General features: G+C 34.0%; 1 protein-coding gene across 1 annotated transcript in view; it reads left to right on the forward strand.

The window, feature by feature from the left end:
- DNAH7 (dynein axonemal heavy chain 7) overlaps positions 1-24,069 on the forward strand; it is a 120,007-nt gene that overhangs the window by 79,277 nt on the left and 16,661 nt on the right. Inside the window, exons 44-53 of the mRNA XM_026852194.1 lie at positions 1,050-1,230; positions 2,496-2,681; positions 4,805-4,968; positions 11,124-11,278; positions 12,189-12,379; positions 13,737-13,870; positions 14,339-14,674; positions 17,159-17,285; positions 18,454-18,648; positions 22,690-22,782. Coding sequence (XP_026707995.1) covers positions 1,050-1,230; positions 2,496-2,681; positions 4,805-4,968; positions 11,124-11,278; positions 12,189-12,379; positions 13,737-13,870; positions 14,339-14,674; positions 17,159-17,285; positions 18,454-18,648; positions 22,690-22,782 — 1,762 coding nt within the window. The remainder of the gene's footprint in view (positions 1-1,049; positions 1,231-2,495; positions 2,682-4,804; positions 4,969-11,123; positions 11,279-12,188; positions 12,380-13,736; positions 13,871-14,338; positions 14,675-17,158; positions 17,286-18,453; positions 18,649-22,689; positions 22,783-24,069) is intronic.

Here is a 24,069-nt window from a genome sequence, read left to right on the forward strand (position 1 = left end):
AGATGTAGAGCCTGATTTTCAGTTCGGAATTTTTCTAAGAAGACATGGGAGCAACAGTCTGTTCCATTAGCAAATAAAGTTAACTTTCTTCTAGAGTGTTTCACAAAATACGGCATTATTGAAATGTATTTGAAAGTTTCTGGTAGTCATGTCAAGCCCAAAGGATATTTTTTGTTAGATGTTGTATTTGATGCACTGAAAAAGTATGCTTGTTTTTTATGCTATTTCCTAATTTGAAACATTTGGAAGTCACATTTAAGAGTAAATCAGCATTGGGCAACTAAGGTCAACTGGCAGTTTGAAAGTTGTGTCATGGTAGGTAGTACATGCCTTCATTTGGGAGGATATTTTGTTACTTGACTAAAAGATTAGTAAATGCATACTTGGTAGAGTTCTTAATTTGAGAACAACTATTATTGCTAAAAAGTGGAATTAAGGGAGATCTGCAACCTAGACTATGGGTGTAGCATATTTTCTTGCTTGTTGTTTTTGGAAAGATAACAGTACATTTTTAGTTATGTGTTATTTTCAGTAATCTTGTCACAAAAATATCTGTGTAAAAGATTGAAATCCTTCACCCTGGAAAATGGATGTGGAAAGCTGTTAATTTATTGTTTTTATTTTGTGTACATAGTTGGCTGTATGTGTGTGTATAATGTCCATGACTGTTACTTAATATCTATGATTATTTGTGTGTTTCTAATGGCACAAATCCATAATGGATTCAAAACTGTTATCACATGGGACACAGTTCGGAAGCATAACCATTTTTCTTTTAGTTGTGATTGCTTTTAGTAGTTTTTGCTTTTACCTGTTATTACAGAAAAATTTGCAGAAACTTCATAAATCAGTAATGGGACAAAACCAAATGATTAAGTAAAAACCATTTGTCTTCAGATACCATCAAATTATGAAATGGAATATTACATGAGCTACTGAATTGTTGAGGTTTCCCTTCATCTTCCACACCCATGTTCATTTTTTTAATGGTAACCCTGGAGTGAGGGTGTATCTTTCAGATGTTTCATTTATCCTTTTACTTTATTTAGAGTGTCAAAAAATGTAGCACCTAAAAAGCTGAAGTTGAATGAAGCTGAAGGACAATTAAAAATTGCTATGGATAGTCTAAGAAAGAAACAAGCAAACCTGAAGGAAGTTCAAGATAAATTGGCTGTGCTCCAGCAGACACTGGAATCCAAGAAACAGGAGAAGGCTGACTTGGAAAATCAGGTATATGACGCAAAAGATAAATTAATGCTCTACCAATATCCAGAAGAGTGGCTTTTTGTCAAATGGTATTTTTCCTTTTAACTGCCAATATGTTGAACAAATCATACTTTTAGATAACCTTCTTTTTATTTTGGCATAATGGTCTTGAAGTTATAAATGAGCAAAGCATGGGGAATAAATGCTTTAAAGTAATAGAAAATGTAGGTATTATCAATTTACCAACTGATAGCCCTCTCCTACATCCTCACTTATATCTGCTTCCTTGTGAGGAGATAAATTTTCAGTGATCGTACTAAGAGTATGATTTATCTATTAACTTGCAAGTCTGTACATTTAAAGTTCTGAAAGTTTATTTATGCATTCGTGCTAATGAAATTTTGAGAATGTTTTTATAAAACTCTATTCCTGACTGCTAAATAACTGTTACGTGTACAGAAACAGGTTATCATTCAGAAGATTTTTTTTTAATTATTATTTTTTTTAAAAAAAGATTTGCAGTACATCATCTTCAGCTTTATTATCAGAAATAGTATCAGAATTAGAAATGGAGTCTTAATTCTTGTCTGTAGTTAAAGTCAGATCTTTGTGTGTTTCTTCTGCATCCTGACATGGTTTGGAAGTAGAAGGGAGGGATAAACTGCACAAGCAGTTTGTTACTGTGGTGTAAATTGGCTGCTATGATTATTAGAAGAGAGAGGATTGTAACAGCAGCAAGAGTTGGCATAATTTTCCTCCTATCCCATGGCTGAAACGTGTCTCTACTAGATAGTAAATAATTCTAACTGAGCTGAAATAAATTCCTGTGAGAATATATTTTTTTTGTTAGATTCTAAACATGCCTGGAAAGATGGCTTAGTTAAAAACTGACAACAGAAATGCAGATTATGTATTCATAAGAATGTTGTTTTGCAGAAAAGAATGAGATCTCTTTAAGATGTTTTGTTTCTCTTATGACATGTAGAGCATTTCCTTGGCTATTAATATTTTCCACATTGCATACAGAGCTATTATGAATTGCATGTTTTATAGTGGTTATCTTCCTTTATTTCAATGAAAATGTAACTGAATAGACTTTACTGTACTGGTACTGAGATTGTTTTTGTTCTTTAAACATTTCCATTATAATAAGGAGGTGTTTTATTTCTGTTTGATGAAATTACTTAAGAAAACATCTGCACAGGAAAAGAATTCTTAAATACTTTTAATATTTGTAACATGTCTTTAAAGTGATCATGTAATATAATGGGTATTTTTTTTATTCTGAGGTTGACTTATGCAGCAAAAAACTACAGCGAGCAGAACAATTGATTGGTGGCCTTGGGGGTGAGAAAACTCGTTGGCATGAGACTGCTTTGGAGCTGGGAAGGCAGTACATCAATTTGACTGGAGATATACTTATTTCATCAGGAATTGTAGCTTACCTAGGAGCCTTTACATCCAGCTACAGACAAGTAATGCATACAGTGATTTTTGTCCGTTTTGTAATAATATAAATTTTATTAATTTTTTCTTCTAATATAAATTTTATATTTTAAAAAATATATTTTAATAGAATTCTTAAGTGGAACTGAAATTGTATTTGTAGGATTTTGAGTTTTGTTTATGACTCTTGGGGGAAATTCTTTGTTCGTTCTACTGTAAAGCACCTATTGCTGTGTAAAGCATGGAGGCACTTGATTGCTTTTCTTCTCTAAAGTAGTTGCTAGTAACTTTAACCTCATGGCTCTGATTACTTCTATTTCATTCAAAGGCTAAATTCCCCTTAACTTCAAAGAAAACAGAATTAGCTTCTATTTCAGCAGCAGCACACTTAAGGAAGTTCTTTACAAAAAGAGGAAAAGAAACAGTAGCTCAATCACATAGCAGATTTGTGCCTGTAACTGTTAGCGAAATAAACAGAAATTCTGATTAAAAAAAAAAAAAAATTGACATGGCAGCTGATTTTAGTTATAACAAATTTTGGATGTCAAAATTACCCTGACTTTGAAAGTTTTTGAACACCAAAACCTGTTACTTAATTCAGTAGAAGAAATTAATGTCCACTTCTTTTGCAAATCATGTCCAAGGTACCAAAAATTGCTAAAAAAGGAGAGGAAAAAACCACCAATGATCCTTATTTGATATATTTTGATATAATCCTTATTTCCACTTTTCCTTCAATGTATTTCCTTTGTCCATTTTTCTTTAGAAAATTTTATACTGTTCTTTCCAAAAATTATTTTCTTCATAATGTCCATGTTGAGACGTTACTATTTTGAAACTTAATAAAGTGAGAGTTTGTTGTATTTATAGTGTAAATAAATAATCAGCAGTTTTTACAATTCTGAGTTACATAAATTTGAGAGACTGTTCTCTTATATGATTATAATGTGCATTGTGTTTAACATTGTATCTGGGTAGGTAGGAGTACTTTTGGTGAAACATCATAAGGGGTGCTGAACTGTATTCCAGGCAAGTGTAGATACAGGTGCAGGTGATATTCATAAAAGGCGGAGACATCTGCATGACTATTCAATAAAAATGAATACCTAGCGGTTTAATCTGAAAAGTTTAGTGTTAATTTCTTTCTCTCTGACTGCATAGTTTCTTCCTTAGTGCAACAGGAGGTATGGATTCCTGGTTGCTTATTCTTACTCTTATGGTCATACAGACACAGGTATCTTTCTCAGAAATTGTTGGATAGCATAAACACTCTTGTGCAGGTTTTCATTTCATTTGCAGCTATTTTTATCCCCCTGCAGTTTTCATAAGAGAAAATGTTACAATATCTTTTGGTATATCAACTTTGTTTTACGCAAATTGATGAATCCTTCATTCACCACCTCAGTGAATGTGTCTAGCCCTTAGACCATTTCCTTTAACACTGCATTTCTGAGCATTGTTCCTTGAGGCTTTGCCAGCTCATTTTTAGTTTAGAATATTACAACACATTTCTTTGACTTTATACGCAGCTTTTATACAAGATTGTGCCTTTCATATGAACATGGTATTTCTATACATTTTCATACTTTAGAAGGATTATTCCTAGTGGAATACGCTTTTTGGTTTACATATTTAAAGGTGTGTGTCTTCATTGTTGTTATGCACCATACAAACATGTATAGTTTACACAACTGTAGTGAGTTAGATGATACAGGGAATAGTAAAAAGCAGCTCTAAATGGTTGTTAAGTTGTTAAGTTTGGTTAAGTCCTGGCAAGTTTTCATTAGTATGTCCTGAGAGTTAAATAATGAAGATTTTAAATTTTTTTAGTTAGAATATATGCATTTGTTTTACACTCATTTTATAGTATAGACTACTACAGCTGAAATGGTAAATAGAATCATACCAAGGCTCTGACCAAAAACCTTACATTTAATTTATAGAAATTACAGACTGTCCTGGTTTTGGCATTTTTAGAGACATTTTAAAGACATTTTATACAGAATAATTAATTTCTTTCCATTTGAAGATAATAATGATCTTGTATGTATCAACTGTTGTGGGATGTGGGTTGAAAAATACATTTTTAAATAGTTTTAAAATTTTGTGAATAGGCAGAACTTCAGTTCATACTTGTTTTCTTCTTATCTAGATGCAAACTAAAGAGTGGGCATTGCTATGTAAAACAAAAGACATTCCTTGTTCTGATGATTTTTCGTTAACAAATATCCTGGGAGAACCAGTGCAGATCAGAGCTTGGAATATTGCTGGACTACCTTCTGACACGTTTTCTATTGATAATGGCATCATTATCTCGTAAGTAAAAAAAAAAAAATTAGAATGAGTAATTTTCATTAAATATCTTCTTACAACGTGCTTTTCAATTATATTTTTATAGACAGTTTTCTACTGTATATCCAGTTTAACATCTAAAGTTATGACTATAATGTTTAAGTTTATAAGAAATATTAATAATACTTTTTAACTTTATAATGTAAAGAATTTAAATCTTTGAATTCACTCCCCTTCTTTTTAAATCCTGTGGATCACTGTAATAATACCTTCCCCTTCTCTCTCTCCCACTTTTTTTTATTTTTTTTTTTTTTTACAAACGTGCTGCACACTGGGTTCAGTTTAAGATATCATAGAATGCTTCAGGAATAGAATTTTAAATACTGTTCTTGTAGTATAATAGTAGATATGGAAGTAATTCTCCTTTAAAAAGCTCAAGCTCTTTAATTTTAAAGAGATATGGTGGCATCAGTTGCTACCAAGAGGTGTTTCTGCAGAGGTACTGAATACTACTTTTCTAATCTTTCTATGATAGTCACAAACTTTTTCCCTAAGATGGCACTGGAAATACTATAATGTCTTCATTACTTCTCTATAAACAGTTTCCCGGTTTATGTTGTCAACTGGTAGGAGATTTTAACATCCAGGCTTGTAACATATTTAGTGTGTAAAGCCCTGACATTTTGGAAATGTTGGTTTCTACACTTACGAGCTGAATCTTTATTTTGCTAGGGCACAGTAACAAAACAGAAAAAAAAAAAAAAAAAAAGACCCATGTGTATCTTCCACTGAAGGCAGGAAGGAGGGTGTAAAAAAGCTAGAATGGAGACAATTTCTAGTCTGCTTTCTTGTAGAGGATGATCTCAACCATATACTTTTGCCAGTTTCTTCCTCTGTTTCTTGCCTTTTAGTCTATGTATTTCTAAACTACTTCAACAAGAAAAGGTGAGCTAGGCTTTTCCTGCAGTAACCTCTGGAAGTGTGCTTTCACATCACTTCAGGCAGTCAGGAGTTAGATATGGGTCTTCCTCTGTGGGATAATTCTAGATATTTGATGAAAGTGAAAAGGTGTATCTGTACTGACAATTTGGAGTCTGTTTTCTTTAGGGCCTCATTCCCCTATCCATACTTCATACAGACTAGTGATTCCTAGGATCCCTTCTGGAGCAGAACAACCTGCCATATTCCTAGACAAAAGCTTAGAGACCCCTGGTTTTGTAGACTCTTTAGTAGGCATTATGTATGGAGCGCCGCAGAGTCACACAGTGCAGTCCTCAAAGAACTTTAAAAACCATTATTAAAATGTCAATTCAGAGCAGAAACCTGGTTACATCTTTGCAGTGCTGGAATTTACTGACTACTATTTATGGTTAAAGTCTTGGCAGTTGCAACTGTAGCTTCCGATTGAAATGTAATTAGTATGACAATAGTCTTATCACAAATTGGAGAAACTTCTGATAAGGAGAGAAGGATTTATTTTTCATTTTGAAATCCACTTTCTTTAAAAAAAATTTCCATTTTGTAATGATCTCCCTTTTGTAATGATCTTAAACTACATCCAAATAAAATACTTTGACTTTATCTAAAGATACATTGATCTAAAACATTTTTAAAATTCTGCACATTTAGAGATATTCTTAATTTAATTTGGGCAGTGAAACGAATTCTGAAATCTCAAAATTGCTCATAGAAAGAATATATGGATCCAATGAACTCTAAATGTGATATTATTGCCTTTCACTTTTAAGATGATTCCACATTCTTACCTGGTGTTCTAATACATGCACATCTGTGTCTCACATCAGTCACTAGAATAACTTTTGGGCAGAGTTCATCTGGTCTATATCAATGTCATGGTCAGTGTAAACATCAGTGATCTGCATGACAACATATAACATGAGAACTGACCATATTAATGTTTTAACTAGAATCTAGAAGTACATCTCACTCGTGATTAGCTTTAGATCAATGTGCCTACGTTGACTGAGATATGTACAGCACTGACAGCTTTGTTAAATACAGATTTGGGTGCTTGCAGTAGGCTAAGCCTTGCGACCGTGCATAAGTAGCTATGATCTTCATTTGGACTTGTATTTGTTATGATCATAAGCAAAAAACCCCTCAGTTCTGTCCAGTAGCATTGCTACTGACTCTTAGCTATTAGGTTTTTAATTAGCACAGCTGAAGCTGAACTGAACGTGGAACAATGTTGCTTTATCTGTTTCTCTATCTGATTACTACCTATTTACTTCACCTCTGTCAGTTCTTTTTTCTGTATAATGGATAAATAATTCTTATAATTCTTTTCTGCAGCCAGGTTAATAGTTGTTAAGCCTACGCTAACATGGACCTAACATTTGTGCATCTTTTTTATATTAGGCTACTGCAGAAACTTACTAATATAAATCTTTAATTTTTCCTACTGTTTACATGAAAATTCTTCTCATTGTTTGAAGACTTTAATGTTGTGTAGACTGGTGAATGAATACTGTTTTACTGCAGAGTGAATGTTAGGTTTTCACACATAATGGAAATTGTATATCATAGGGTTAACCTTTGGAAGCATGGATTGTGGATAATGCTTCAGTTTTGCAACTGGATGGGTAACAAAGTGTAAAATGAAACAGATAAGACAAAATAATGCAGTAGCTAAAGAGCCTCAACATACTTTCATTTGACTTTAAAAACTGGCATTGATTGTACTTCTGGAAGCAAAACTACTTACTGAAGTTAGAGAAGATGGGATGATGATTGTATATGTAACTTTTTAAAAAAGTAATTACTGTATTGATAATTCAATCAGTCAGGCTAAACAGTTGACAAATGTTAATGAGTTCAATACATCTACATCGTAGCACTTTGCTTTTATAAAGCTTTGATCAAAATTCTCTTTGAACTAATGCAAAGATGATTAGCATTTTAAAACTAAATAATGATAGCTTTTAATTTTGAAATGTGAGATAGAATCTACCTCAAATTGATGATACATGCCTTTAGTTATGAATTTATGACTAGATTAATTTTATAGTATGACCCCAGGAACCATTTAAAATGAAACTCAAGCTTTTTGTAACAACATTTTTTTAAAAAAGCAGAATTAGAGAGCTATTCAAAGATAATTTGAAATCATACACAGTGACTGCTTATGCATTCCCGTCAATGAATAAGGATGTATCGTTGATGAAAGCTGTCGTTGGCTGTTATTAGAGAACCACTTTTTAATTATTCAGTCTTAAGTATTTCAAGTCTGTTACACAGTTAGTCTGAAATGTGATATGCTGAAAATAATATGGGAATGAAAAAAGTAATTAGGGAAAGAAATACATACTGTAGGTTTTGGCTGAGGTTCTATCAAAACTTAAATTCCTGTTTTAAAATAAGAACAAGCAAAATGATTATGAGCAAATTACATAAATATTGTCTGCTTTAGAATGTGCTTAACATGCAAGTTTACTGTGTTCAGTTTACAGTTTGCAATTGCTGTATCACCTTGTATAATCGTACTTTTAAAACCACCTTGCTGTATATCCCTCGATCTCCCTTTGGGTTCACACAAGCAACTGAGCCACTTAGCAATTAGGGAGCTCAGCTATTCTTTCAGTACAGTTTGGATCCATTGGTGAACACTTACCTACTGTGAGATTGTCTTCTAATACTGCTGATGCCACTGCCTCATCTGACACACGTTCAGATTTCAGATCTTCTGTTTGCTTCTCTAGACATACTGTGTTACCAAATTTGCCCTTATCTGTGTTTATCAAATTATTCAAAATGCTTGTAACTTTACAAAGCCCACATTTTAACTTCCTTAATGTCTGCTTAGATATCATGCTGTCCTGTTGGATTACAAATGCATGTCCTGAATCTGTCAATGCATTTTACCTGCGAAAGCTTTATTCATGGCTGGGCTGGACAGAGTCTCCTCCAGATGACCCATTTTCCTAAGTCACTCTACAAGGGGGAAGACAGCCATCCTCCTTCAGCTGGTGAACTGTTGCTCCTAAGTTTAATTTGTGATCCATAACACAGAATGGACCTCTGTAGCATCCCATGTATAATCTCAAGCTACTGCCACACATAGTAAATTTCTCTTCTAGAACTTTTGCTCCTAAACTTCTGATATCCTGCTTCCACAATCACCGTTTTCAGTCCAAATGATCCAAGGTGCATGTGCTCCTTAGCTCCATATATATTTCTTCTTCTAAGGAATTTTACTGTGCAGAATTTCTGCAAACAGGATTAGCCATGGTTTTTGAGTACAGAATGTTTTCACTAAAACACATACATGATAGTTAGGATTAACATTACTAAGCCAAATATCAATTTGATCATAACTGTATCAAGTACACTTTATAAATTTCTGCTAGCCAAAAGGCTGATGTTGAGGTGGGGAAAAGTTGGCCTCTGTTACATCTCGGAGAGGACTGGTTCTTGATCTTGCTGAGCTGCCAGATCTGATGGCAGTTGCCAAAAAGCTAAAAACAGTTTCTGCATTTTTTCTTCTTTCCAAAGTTCATAACTTCTTGTGAGTTACTATTCTGAAGCAACCAACTTCCCTTTCAGCTTTGTTTTCACTTTTTAGATCTTATATAGTTTTGCTTATCCAGTCTCACACAGTTTAAAATAAAATTTTTTCAGTAATGATAATCCAGAGTCAAACAGCTGCACTTCACAGGACTGCGCCTGAGTCACAGATAGATGAACCCTTGGAGTAAGGGTTACATGCATGTTATTGTATGTTGTTGTATTTACACATGTATAAATAAGCCTTACAACTACACTTAATCCTTAATAAGAGGTTTGTGGAATAGAGATTGTAACAGAGAATATAAAGGATTTTTCTCTCTTAAACTGTGCTTTATCTGTTTTAAAATTACTCTCGAAAGATCAAGGTTTGTTATGTGTTACACAGTTTTGCCTGCCAGCAATTTTGAAACTAATAAGCCTTCAAGAACTTAGATTACATTGAACTAAATTTGTCTGAGCATTATCTTTTAGAAATTATGCTATAGCTACAACTACTTGCTCTGTACCTTTTTCTAATTCAAGGTTTATCACTTTCTGTTGACAATCTATGGAAAACTTTCTTAAACCATCACTCTTTCTAAGAAAAGAGTGTATTTGAGCATTGGACAAAAATGTGATTGTGTTTTACTTAATTGAATACATTTCATCTTAGTATTTTTAAGGAAAATAAGAATACAGATGGAGACATGTTTACATTGCAAGTTTTATTTGTGAATCAGAATTTTTTGAGAGAAAGTTTCAATTTTTAAAAAATTATTAATGTTAAATAATTTTCCAGTCTCATTGTGCATAAGCTAACTTGTAATAATGATAGATGACACAGAAGTAGTCTGAAAGATTTCTTTTTATGCTGAATCTGGAAAAATAAGGTATTGCTAGTTTTTTCCTTCCAGTAGTAGACTATATTATATCCCCTAACCAACTGGGATATGACTGGGCCCCTTGATCCAGATTTTTAGGATTCTGTTTATTTTGGAATTCTCATTTCTGCCTGCTTATACAGTTTCTAATTTAGGTGATTATTGTTGTAATTGTAATTGATGATTAAAATGTGTCATTAGTCCTAGATATCTTGGTAATGTAACTATATGTAGTAGAGAATACTGTAAAAAATCTAGGAAATAGTTACTCAGTCTGCCAAAAATAAAATCCAGAAGTTCTTCATGTTCATTGCTGTTTAAAGATTAGGGATTAAGAGGTAGAGAGACCTTTGAATCTGCTTATATATTTCCTTTTATACTAATTCTAAAATGTCTCTTTAGTGAAAGATTTAGTTTGTTTTCACTTGAAAATGCTCACTTATGTACAAGACTATAAATGCTGTTCAAAATTTCGAAACTTGGAATGATCTTTTAATTTTGAAAGTGTTATAAAATTAAATGTGATTAAACTTTCTAGGAAGTAAGAAGTCTTATTCTAAGTACTTTCTTTGAAAGAGGAAAATTATTTTTTGTAAAGAAAAAACTCCAAGATTCATCTGTCTTCTCTTAAATTCATCAAGGATTATACCTGAATATGTCCCTACTGTGATTTCATACTGATGCACTTTTATTTTATTGACAAAAGGGAATAAATTGCCTTAAGAAGTACTTTGAGATAAACATTTGAAGAGTTTATATTTCAGTTTTGAAAGTTGCTATTTTTCCCTTTAGTAATGCAAGAAGATGGCCTCTGATGATAGATCCTCAGGGTCAAGCAAATAAATGGATAAAGAACATGGAAAAAGTGAATAATTTGCATATAATCAAACTCAGCGATCCTCAGTTTGTTACAACACTGGAAAATTGCATTCAGTTTGGCAGTCCTGGTAGGTTGACTAGTGAATGTGTAAATTACTGAAGAACCTGGAGGGGAAATAATTAGCTAAAAATTTAAACTCCAGTGAGTATCAAATGTTCTCATAGTTATGGAAAACAGAATTATTTTTTTTTTTTCATTTTGAATCATATAAGTACTATAGTAATTGAAGTCCTCACCCCAGGTTATAAGATACTTCTTAGCACAATAGAATGATAATACTCCATTTAATTTGTATCTTTTAACTGTTTGATGAGATTTGCCATTCCTTTGTTTTCGTGTTACAATAATTTTATTTCCAAAAAGTACTGTTGTTTTTAGTTGGCTTTTCAAGAATATAAATACCAGATTGCTAGGCTGTGATCATTAATGATTCTTGTATTCTCTGTAGTATTTTTGTTGCAAGTGGTCTTATTACCTTCAAATAGAAATAAATTAATGAAACACATAGTTACAACTCCAGCTATTTTTCAATGGCTAACTGGACTACAAGTAAAGAAACGGATTGTTTATTCTCCATTATATCTTTCTTGATTTTAACAAGCTCATACACCTACAGTGATAATTGAAGCAGACTTAGTTACCCAAAATTATTTCTATGGCATGAGGCATTTAATTTGTTGTTATTTCCTTTTTTAAAAAACAGTAGCCATTTAACTGCTAAGCCAGTAGTAGTGATAGCATTTTATTTGCTTTTTTGCCAATTGATATAATATTAGAAAAAGAATTTAAAGGTGCATTTCTTTGATTTATTTTTCAATCAGCTGAATACTCTAAGAAACATTAAACTCATCTATAGATATTGGTCAATGTTTTTATTTTTTGTACACTGTAAATACACATTATACACATGTATTGTAAAGAACAATCAGTAATACAAATGCCAAGAAAGTCCTACTAATTCTTATGTTACGCTGAAGTGCTACTGGAGAATATTGGAGAAGAACTTGATCCTGTCCTAGAGCCGCTTCTCCTCAGACAGACATTTAAGCAGGCAGGGAGTATGTGCATTTGCCTTGGAGACTCCACCATTGAGTATGCTCCTGAATTCCGCTTTTATGTTACAACTAAGCTGAGAAATCCACATTATCTTCCTGAAACATCTGTTAAGGTGAGAATTTTGAAAATTAATTGCAACTCTGTTTTAATTTTAAAATGATTCCTTGGATAAAACCAGTGAAGAATTTCTGGGATTTGTTTATTCCCCTTCCCCTGCCAGCATTGGTTGCTTTCTTTTTTACACTGCTGGAAGACTGGTATCACCTTAGAAGTGTTGACATTTCTCATATCTAATACTTCACCTTGCAATACTGTCATTCTTTCATACTGTCAGGAATTTATTTATTTTTATCACCTTTCCCAGTCTGTATCTCCTGATGCTATTTAGTTACCTTTTGTTATAAAAATCTTTACAAGGTCTTAATTTAATAGTGACCTCACATGCAAACTCTACATGAGACTTTGATATTAATGATTTTTATCTGTAGTACAGGTAGGGACAGGAGTCAGTTAAATAAAACCAATACTTTCATCAATCTTGATGATTATTGGTTTTGAACTACATGTGTCAAACTATTTTCTGGTCTTCTGCTGGTAATGTATTCCTTCTCTTTCTCATGTAAAATACTGTACTTTTTTGCCACTTCTTCAGCAAGAGCATGTGGATTTTTCTGGATCCATTATAAATATGTCATGGGATGGGAATTCTTTTAACCTATAATTTTTTTTACAGTCACTGATTTTCTCATGAAAAAGAGAACCTGACTCTATCCTAATTCTAGGATACAAAAATCCCTATAATAATAGCACCACAAATTGCACATGTACAAGGCCATTGAAGAGAGAAAACGTATGTGGCAGAGGCAATAATAGTTTGAAGTACAACTTCAACATGTATGTTACACTTACTTTGTGAAAATGGCAAAAATTTTGTGGGTGGAAAGTTTCTAAATGCCATAAAATGTGATCTACCTGGTTTTTATATTTTTTGCAAAATACTCTGCCAACATTCCATTTTTCCTGAGATGTTCAAGTGAAACAATTCTGGAAAAAAAACCAATAGCAAATTTATTTAATCTTCCATAGAAATGTTTTGCTCCTTTCTCTGTGACAGCTGCTTGATGCATACAGTTATCAAACGGTCGCTCTTGCATGTAAAAGTGTTCATTCATGTTCTATGGACCAATCACTTGAAGCACTGATATTCAAAGTTTCAGTGTAATTTTGACGAACAGAATAAAATCTTATACATTGTTGTCACATCCCTTTTATGGTGAACTTTCTGGGTTAATCCTGGAGTTAGCTTTCCAACACATAATCTTAAACCCTCATTTGCAATTCGTTTACTCGCGAAGTTTGGTTGAGAGTATTACATGATGATATACAAACCTCATCTTGTAAATGAAGAAGCATTTTAATTGCATCTGGCCATATCTATGCTATCTTTCAAAAAATATATCTTCTAACAGGTGACATTATTGAACTTCATGATAACTTCAGAAGGCATGCAGGATCAGCTTCTTGGAATTGTAGTTGCAAAAGAAAGGCCAGATCTTGAAGAAGAAAAACAAGCCCTTATCCTTCAAGGGGCTGAGAATAAAAGGTATCAAGATAACTTCCCTTGCTAGGGATAGAAGCAGATTGCAGTTTAAGGAAATACAATCATGGGAAATATATTTCAGAGACCATTTTTTTGGTTTGAATTAACAGGAAATTCAAAACTGCTCTTTTTGAGAGCCCAAACTTAAGCTGCTGTTTCTTTTTTTAGGCTGATTTGGATGAGTGCTCTTACTCATATTCCTACTGGTTGTGCCTTTCTTCTTCTGATATGGTTTCCTATTTCTGAGATTATTAGAAAATGTTAGAGAGCTGAACTGCGGGTTGTGTAATTGCAAAATGTTAATTTGTGATTTATATTTAAGGGAATTTAAGGGAATGTTTAATAAGAAAAAAAGGGTTTTGTCATGTAAGTTGCATACCATGAATAGAACCTACACATTGTCTTATTTTACAGAAACTAACAGAAAACAGCTGTATTTTCATATGTGAAAAATCTTGTATACTATTTTAGGCAGCTAAAGGAAATAGAAGACAAGATTTTAGAAGTTCTCTCAGCCTCAGAAGGAAATATTTTGGAGGATGAAACTGCTATCAAGATATTGTCTTCCTCCAAAGTTCTGGCTAATGAGATTTCTGAAAAACAAGCTGTAGCTGAAGAGACAGAAAAGGAGATTGATGCTACTCGTATGGGCTATCGTCCTATTGCTATTCATTCGTCAATCTTGTTTTTTTCCATTGCTGATCTAGCCAACATTGAGCCAATGTACCAGTATTCACTCATGTGGTTTATTAACCTTTTCATCATGTCTATAGATAATTCAGAACAATCAGAAGTTTTACAAACAAGGTAAGAGTGATAATTCACCATTTATAATTGGTGTTGTATTCATAGTTACTCCAGGTATGTTACTGTCATTTCTCCAATGTGTATTGTCTCAGGCATTGCATTTTGAAATATTTTTTGTACATATATATGTCATATATATTTTGAAAATAATTTATTCATAGAAACAAAATGGTGCAATATATTACAAGTGCAACATATTTCACTGTTTCCATTTAGTAATTGCTACCTCAGGTCATCTGTGAAATTACAAAGTATCAGCTTTGATTTTATATTTCATGTAGTGATTTTGTATGTCTACAAGTAACAGAGAAAAAACTTTTTCACACAACTAGTGAGAGAGAATGAAGTCTTGATGGCTGTAGAGTGTGCAAAGCAGTAATTATTAACCCAACCATCTTTTAAATACAGTTTGATTATTGTTTTATACTTAAAGTGTCCCTCCCTCTTCCAGCTTGTTCATGAGAACAGGAGAAACTGTGCAGTCTTTAATGATCTGAATTGATTTTACATGTGGTGGACCTCACTATTATGATCACATTAGGATTACTCAAAATATTAAAAGTATTCAGAAATTCACCCTTAAAGTGAATTATCTACACAGAGATTCTTTAAAGAAAGTTTTCCAGTGTTCTGTCACATGAGTTATTGAATGCTACTTTAGTGGCTTTACTTGATCTTCAAATCACAGAGCATTGCTTCTGTTACTTAGCTACTTGCCTATTCATCAAAAGAACAAAGGATGGGAGAGGGAACCTACTCTCCCAATTTTCATATAGAACATTTTTGTAGTTAATGTTGCAAATGGCAATTTCTGAATTATCCATTACTGTTTTAAATACATATTTATTTAAATACAAGTTGTAGTACCTGGTAAGGTAACAGTGTGTAGTTTAATGTGCAGTGTTCAGTTTGGTGGCATATTGGCTATGAAGGTTATTTTTTCATTAGAATTTAGTCCAGGTTTGGGCAATCTAAGTATAGCATAACTGTTTTCTCAAAGATACTGCTACTAATCATTTAAGTCATAGCTTAATATTTTGGTATCATATTTGAAACTACATTCAAAGCAACCTTTTACCAACAAGGCAGTCTGTGTTCTATAAACCTAGCTCTTTGACTTTAAATCTTGCTATTTTATATGTCAAAAATCCTCTGTATGCCTGTGTGCCTAAATTAAAGTAAGCAATAAATAAATTAATCTCATTTTGATTCAGAACCTTTCTGTCAGCAGAAATGTAAAGATACACAACCTGTATCAGCCGACAGTATGCATTCCCAGGGAATTATTAATGCAAGCCCATTTTGATAATATTGCCCAGTGAAGGCAGAGGAAGACAGACTCACAGAAAATTCTCTGTGAATTAATAATTCACATAAGACTGTCTTGGGCTATCTTCATTAGTCAGACATTTTTTCACTACAGGCTCTGTGCTGAGATAGTTTTTTAGTAATTCTTTTCTCATGTAAACCATGTTACTTCTGTAACTTGAAAAAAGTTTACAGTTTGTCCCATGGCCATTTTTGTGTATTTTTTGTATAAGTTGTATGTACATCCGTTTAACTGATGAGGAATCAGTAATTTTGAAAGGACTTAAAATGCTAATAAAAAAATAGGAGCATCTCTATATTACAGTAATATTACTAAATATGGTCTATTTCTTATTAGCTGAATAGAAGAAAACAAATATAGATTGAAACACAAGACTGAAAAGGAGACACTGGTCAAACAACATAGCTTGCTTTCAATCTTGATCTTCTGTCAAAAACTTTCCACTTTTCAATTATAGATCACATCTAGGTTTCTGAATGATCACCAACTGCAGGAATACCCTCCAGGTAGCTCCCTGCCAAGGGACGGGTGATTTAGGTAGTTGGAAAAAAGCTATAGCACCTCTCCACATCTTTGTTACTACCTTGAAAGAGGTATTTGAAGTAGTTGTGCAAGTTCAGACACTGCATTTCTAACCATCCAAATGGACTTTTCCTTGTTTTGACTAGATATTCAAGGTATTCAAATTTAAACCTTTATAAAACAGTAGATGGCCTCCTTGCTTTGTGTTTAAAGGAAATCATTGATAATAAATAACAGAGTTTTAAGTATATTTGTATTATAGTGTATTAAGGAAATACTCCATAGAATGGAAAACATATTTCAGATCACCTTTAAAGATGGACTGTTTTGATTTTGGTGCTGCTATTTACATTCAGAATGAATTTTAAAATTGCTGCTCTCTTCTGCCTCTCTCAAAAGGGACCTCTCACTTCCTCTGAAAATCAAGTGTTACTGAGATGTAATTTGACTTAAATGGTTTTTGATGTTATTTCACTCACAAAATGGTACATGCATTTAATGATTGCTTTGGGGTGATTGACCAGAGAGTTTATTAGAACAAAGGGGAGACCTAGATGATTTGTAATAGGTTTCTAGAGTGCACTCTTTAGAAAGATATTAATGGCAGGTTGTTCTTTTTTCAACACCTGTAGGCTGAAGATTCTCAAGGATCATTTTACTTACTCACTTTATGTCAATGTCTGTCGTTCCCTCTTTGAAAAGGACAAGCTGCTCTTCTCTTTTTGTCTAACTGTGAATCTCCTGAAATATGAAACACTGGTCAGTAATTAAAAATAATTTGCAGTTTGATATGACATATATTAAACTACATATACAAACTATCAGTAATATGAACATACAGGATAAGAATAGAAAAATAAGTTTATATGTAGTTATATTACTTAAGCCTCAATTTTGTGATATTTTATTTTCATTTTAAAAGCATTATTATAAGCATTGAAAAAGATTCTCTAGAATTAAAAAAAAAATATAACAAACAGGTTTGGCAATACTGAGATAGATGATAACAGTTTTTCTAAACATTACTTAAACCAAAGCCCAGACTGTGTTATTCTTACAGTGAACACTGCAAAATTTTACTGTAGAGTTCTAAGAGCATATCAAAATGAATTGTAACCATTGATTTAAGAAAGTAATTATCTTTTTCACTTAAGGTGCTAAATATGTTTATTTTTGCACAGAATTTCTCAAAATCAAATGCTTGTACCAACTAAATTCTATTAATTTCTAGTAACTCTTTACAAAATATTTCTTTACAGGACTTTTCAATTCATAACAAAATACATACCTTTTAACCATATCATCTGCAAAACAGTACTTATGGTTTCTTGGAGTTGTGTCTTTCAGTGTAATAGAGGGAACATTTAAAATTTTTATCTCAGGGAATACATAGAAGTGAATTCTTTGAAGAACTGACAGTAATAATCGTGGAACACTAGTCTCCCATTCACAGGGACTTCAATTTAGAAATTCAAGACATCAAAGAAATTTTGAGATAAAGGAATACTGACAAAGGAATAAGATGCAATAGGCTGATATTTCTTTTTCATATTTAGACTTGCTTTACAAGGATAGGGTGCAAAAAGCATGGTTCCCTGAAATATGTCCAGTATTTTTTTCCTTCAACATTTTGGGATTTGAAGAATGGGTCTAAAAATCTAATCAGTTAACATTGTTCATTCCTCAAGTTAGGAATGCAGATGAATCTTTAAATTGGCTCATATCTTAGAGTTTTTTATTCCTTACATTCATGTTTAACTGAAAACGAGACAATAAATACTTTGTAAATAAGCTTTTAGTAGTTGTATAGAAGCTTCTTCAACTAATGCAAGAACTGAGAAAAATGTACTGATTTCCCACGTAATATACTAATATTATATACTAGATTTTATTTATTTAGTCCTGAAAGCAGTGTTTTTCATTGTAGATTGATGAGAATGAGTGGAAATTTCTGTTGACTGGAGGCATAGGCTTGGACAATCCCTTTTCTAATCCATGTACCTGGCTTCCTCAAAAATCATGGGATGAAATTTGTCGACTAGAAGATTTGCCATGCTTCACAAACATTCGTCAGGATTTTACACGACTGAAGGATGGATGGAAATTGGTATATGACAGCTTGGTATGTTAACATTCCTGATTACTTGCATTCATAGCTAATTAACACACTGAAAATATTTATTCAGGGAAAAGAAAGTGCTTTCATTTTACATGATATGTTCTTACGTATATGAGTGTAAATATTTAAGCAAATGGTGTGTAGTAGTAGATTATTGCCAATTTGTCAGGTGGCTTCTGAATAGCAACTAACGATTTGGATTGAATTTGGATGGAAAAAAGGCAACAAAACCTGCAGTCTGGTAAGGTGACAGTGAAATTTGCTAAACTTAAGGCAACCACTGTCCCTTGCCAGTCTATACATTTGTTTACAATGCTTTGAGGATACCTTTTCATGCTATTGTGTAGCATGCTGCTTTCTTAGATAACTCTGAAAAACCAATTATTGCCATGTAGAGAAACTAGAATGGATTCGGGAGACCTGTGTTTCCCACAGTGACCTGATATGTGCATTAATGACTTAGCGTGCGGGTTTTGGCTGGAGCAGAGTTTATTTTCTTCATAGTAGCTGGTATGGGGCTGTGTTTATGGGACTGTGTGGTTCAACCCTGTCAGGCAACTAAGCACCACATAGCAGCTTGCTCACCCCCATGGTGGGATGGGGAAGCAGGAGGCTAAAAGTGAGAAAACTCATGGGTTGAGACAAAGACAATGTAATAGGTAAAGCAAAAGCCGTGTGTGCAGTCAAAGCAAAATAAGGAATTAATGTACAACCTCTCATTGGCAGGCAGGTGCTCAGCCATCTCCAGGACAGCATGGCTCCATCACACATAACAGTTACTTGGGAAGACAAATGCCATCACTCTGAACATTCCTCCTTCTTCCCCCCAGCTGTATATGCTGAGCATGACGCCATACGGTCTGGGCTAGCCCTTGGGTCAGTTGTGGTCAGCTGTCCCTGCTGTGTTCCCTCACAACTCCTTGTGCACCCCCAGCCTGCTCGCTTGACTCTCTGTAAGCACTGCTCAGCAATGAAATCTATCCCTGGATTAACAAAAAGGAAAAAACATCCCTGTAGTAATGAAAACATTCCAGCACAGATCCAAAATATAGTCCCATACAAGCTAATATGGAAAAAATTAACTCTATCCCAGTCAAACCCAACACATGTTTGGATTTGTGCTGGAAACAGTGTTGATAACACAGAGATGGTTTGTTACAGCTGAGCTGTGCTTACACATAATCAAGACGTTTTCTGCTCCTCACACCACCCCATCAGTGACTAGACCGGGGGTGCACAAGGAGTTGTGAGGGGACACAGCAGGGACAGCTGACCACAACTGACCCAAGGGCTAACCCAGACTGTATGGCATCATGCTCAGCATATACAGCTGGGGGAAGGTTGGCTGGGGAGGGACCACTGCTCAGGGACTGGCTGGGCATTGGTTGGCTGGTGGTGAGCAATTGTTTTCATTCGTATCACTTGTCTGTCCTGGGTTTTATTTCTCTCTTTTTGATATTTTCCCTTTCATTACAATATTATAATTCTTTCAATTATATGAAACTGTTCTTTCTCAACTCACGAGTTTTGTCACTTTCACCCTTCCAATTCTCTTCCCCCCATCCTGCTGAGGGAGGGGTGAGCAAACGGCTGTGTGGTGCTTAGTTGCTGGCTGGGGTTAAACCATGACACTTACTTTAACTTCATCACTGTTTCTTTAAAATCTAAGCTCTTCAGATGAATTTTATTCCACATTTGGCCATTTGCTTCATCTTTAATTTTACTATGAACTCCTTTTTTTTTTTTTTTTAATTTTATCATACTCTCCCTCCTTCTGCTTCTTGATATGCAAAGTCCTCAACATACACATACCTCCTGAATAAATAATTTAAAAAATTGTCCATCTTTCCTACTTGCACCATATCTGACCATAGCCACTTTCATGTTCAGATAATAGTCTATTTATGCTAGTCCAGTGAAGCACTTTTCTCACTGTTAACTTAAATGATGAAAATTTATTACCAATATTCAGTCAAATGACCCAGGACTTCTTACACCCATTTCAAAAAGATTGTGTGTTTTATTCCTTTTAAGCATCAAGGATTTAGAAATCCTTTCTATTTTAAAAAATAAGCTTAAAGTATGCAGAGAGGAAATGAACTGGTTTCTGATTGGAAATGCTCCTAAGCAGCTGCAGCTCCTTTGGTTGTCCAGATTTCAGGAAACATGCAAATAGCAGAGATAAAGCTTTCCTTGGATGTTTACAAAAATATACATCAAGTTCAGGGGTTTAGTGCTTCTTTGGGAAATAGTTGCTTGGAAAAATGAACAGAGAAATGATGGTGTTTGAGTTTGAGGGAGGAGACTAGTGTTATGGATTTTGGGATTATAGCTTTTAAAAGCAATGCTTAATATAAATGAAAGGTGCTGACTTTCAGAAGTAAAGATTCAAGGTGTGTGCGATAGCTATTGTGCATTCACAGAGCCAAATGGAAATAAACAGAAATTCCTTCATTTAAGTGGCATTCAACAAAATGAGATCTATAGAATCAGGTCATCAGTTAATTTATAAAGAATCTAATAAACAGCAACACTGGAGCCAGGAACATTCAGTTACTGAACTTTGAGTGCTAGATCAAAAGGATTGGCTTTATCTATCACTGTTCTGATATAGAAGAGTTGCTATGCCTTTTACTTCTTGTGTGAAAACATTTTTGTTACCTATCTAGCATTAATACCAGTACTTTCATGTAAATGCACTAGAATTTTGAAAGTGCTCCTTAATGGGTCTTGGGGAAGATTCCTTTTTGATAGCTGTATTTTTTTATCACCAGTGTAGTTGTTCCTCAGTAATATTCAACCAGCTCTTTTTCCTATCTTGTTAGTGATAAATTTAAATACAGGGCAGTTTCATGCATGCGAGTTAAAGAGAGGGTACGAAATCAGTGACACTTGAGCCATTTTGTCATCAGCAACCATACACTGAATATGAAAGTTTTTCAATGGAGTTTGAGTTGCACTTTGCTCCTCCTACTGTTGTAGATCAGGTTGCTTCCAAAAGTAGGATACCTAACTTCAAATCCCCAATTCAAGGACTCCATATATTTTATCTAAAGTTGTATTGCATATTCTGGAGCAGGGACTGAAACATTCTCCTCTAGCTGGCTGCCTTAATCTCGAAGTTACTGCTGCATCTTTTCTCATAGAGAAGTGGAGAGCTTTTGGCACAGTAGCACAACTCAATGCAGGCTTCAGTGCAACCTTCACTCCTCAGTGTTTCCTAACTCACTCAGTTTTCTACAAACCTTGCAAATTCTTAGCTAAACTCTTTAACAGCTGTTAGAGATGTCATTCTGAGGTATGTATTTTTCCTATATATTAATGTAAGAATAATGCAGCATTCTGGATTCCAATCTGAAACTAAGTGCCTAGAAGTTAGGGAAGGAGGGAGCAAGGCTCTAGATCCCCAGCAGAACATAAACTCCATTATGATTTGATTTGCTAAATCAAAGTTGCTCAGAATGCAGTTTGCGCAGGTCTGTCTGCACACCTCTGTGCAGCACAGCTGTAAGACCAGTTTTCAGAAAGGCATACCTAGCTGACACTCTACTTCAGTCTAATAAGAAGTTGACATGCCACACAACAACCGCTGTGCTCGATATAACTGCAACAAGTAACATAACAGATGGATTATACATAGGCCATTTACAAACTAAGTCCTCTGGGACATTTAGTTTTCTAGTTCTTGTCCTCCTACACTCATTTTCTGCATTCAGATGCAACCTAAATCAGCCATCATGTAATACAGTAATGTGTTTGTCATTGTTATTCACTTTCTATAGAAGAACCTTGGGTTATCATCTTTTAAACACTCAAAAAATACTATAGCTTCTCTGCTGTAAGAGAAGCTTCTTAGATAAACATGTATTTAAAGTTGGTTTTATTTTAAAAAAGCTTTAAGCATGCCAACCCGATTTCTGTAGATTAAGAAAAAAATATATCATGGATTGTTGTGTCACATTAAAAGATAATTTGCTCTCACTATAGGCAATTCCCAAATGCTTTAAAGAATGTTGAAATACATATTTTATTTTTTTTTTTAAGGAACCCCAGCATGAGGATTTTCCTGCAGAGTGGCAAGACAAGTTGGGAGAGTTCCAAAGGATGCTTATCATTCGCTGCTTGAGACCTGACAAAGTATGTACAAAACTTTCACCTTATTCAAAAAGGTCTGTCCATCTTGGAAACCAAAAGTATTTGTAAGTGTGCATTGCAACTGTATTGTCTACAGCCATTCTACAACAGCCTATCATACAGGAAAATAGGAACTAATGATTTCAAAAAAAACAGTAAGTTTGAAATTGTAATGAAAAAAAAACTTTAAGAAGGGTAGGCCTGTAGCTTTTAAGTTTTGGTGTACACACCAAAAGTCCCAGAGCTCTTTTTCCTTGAGACTGTCTTACAAACCTTATGACTTTCCTTTTTCAGTACACCTGCTCTTTTTGCTTATGTAACCTTTTTGATGGATGTCACTATCTATAGTAGATTTTGTCTGATATAGGAAGATAACTTAGTGGTAAGCAGGAGTGTAGATAACATAGGTGCTTAAAGCTCTCTGCTAGTTGCAGAGACACAGATCCATCTTGTTCTATGGAAAGTGTTTTGATGCAGAAACTGTTCCGATTTGAATCTCTTTAGGTGTAAGTCTTGAATGCAGCACATATCACAATAGGTGCTCACAAGTTGTGAATCTTTATTACAAAAAAGTCAACCTACTAAAAACAGAATATAAGTATTTGCTTAGACATTTCTCATACATTCACATATTAGTGGGACTACTGTTAGTCCACATCTAGATATAATGACAAAGCACATTTTTAAAGATAGGAGTTAGTATAAACAGAATGACCTCTTTGAGAGCCTAAGAAAGGAGTTGTCTACACTTCCTCACACAGCTGTTTAGCTTTGTATTAGTACTCAGCTAAGAATATGAATGTTTGTACCATATAAAGAAGAGAAACTTTTAGAGTCAGACTTTACCCTTCACTTCTCATGGATTTTTTTGACTGGCAGGATGAGCTTTTAGAATGTTGGGCAGATGGACCGTCATGGAGAGGCACTGGAGGCAGTGGTGTATACTGATGCTTGGAGACAAAGTTATCCACAAGACGCTGTCTAGTTGCAGTGACTTCTTCTTCAAAAGAGTTTATTATGCTTCTGCCAGTTTTGCACTTAAATCAAAGCAAAAGATCGACACTTTAAATTCAACAGTTTAACTATATTTCAACTTTATTCAAAACTTAGATCCTCAAAACCCCACTGATCTGCCACTAATTCTAACTTAGAAGTCTACTTTTGGCTGTGGCCAGCAATGAATGGTGCAGAACTGTTTAGCAGCTATTTCATATGCATAACCCCATTTGATTCAGAAGCTCCTCTACCAGCCTTGCCAGCAGGGCTTATTTCATTGACCATTTTTGGTTA

Source organism: Athene cunicularia (genome assembly GCF_003259725.1).
Source record: "Athene cunicularia isolate RWA chromosome 7 unlocalized genomic scaffold, athCun1 chr7_part1, whole genome shotgun sequence".
NCBI classification, from domain to species: domain Eukaryota; kingdom Metazoa; phylum Chordata; class Aves; order Strigiformes; family Strigidae; genus Athene; species Athene cunicularia.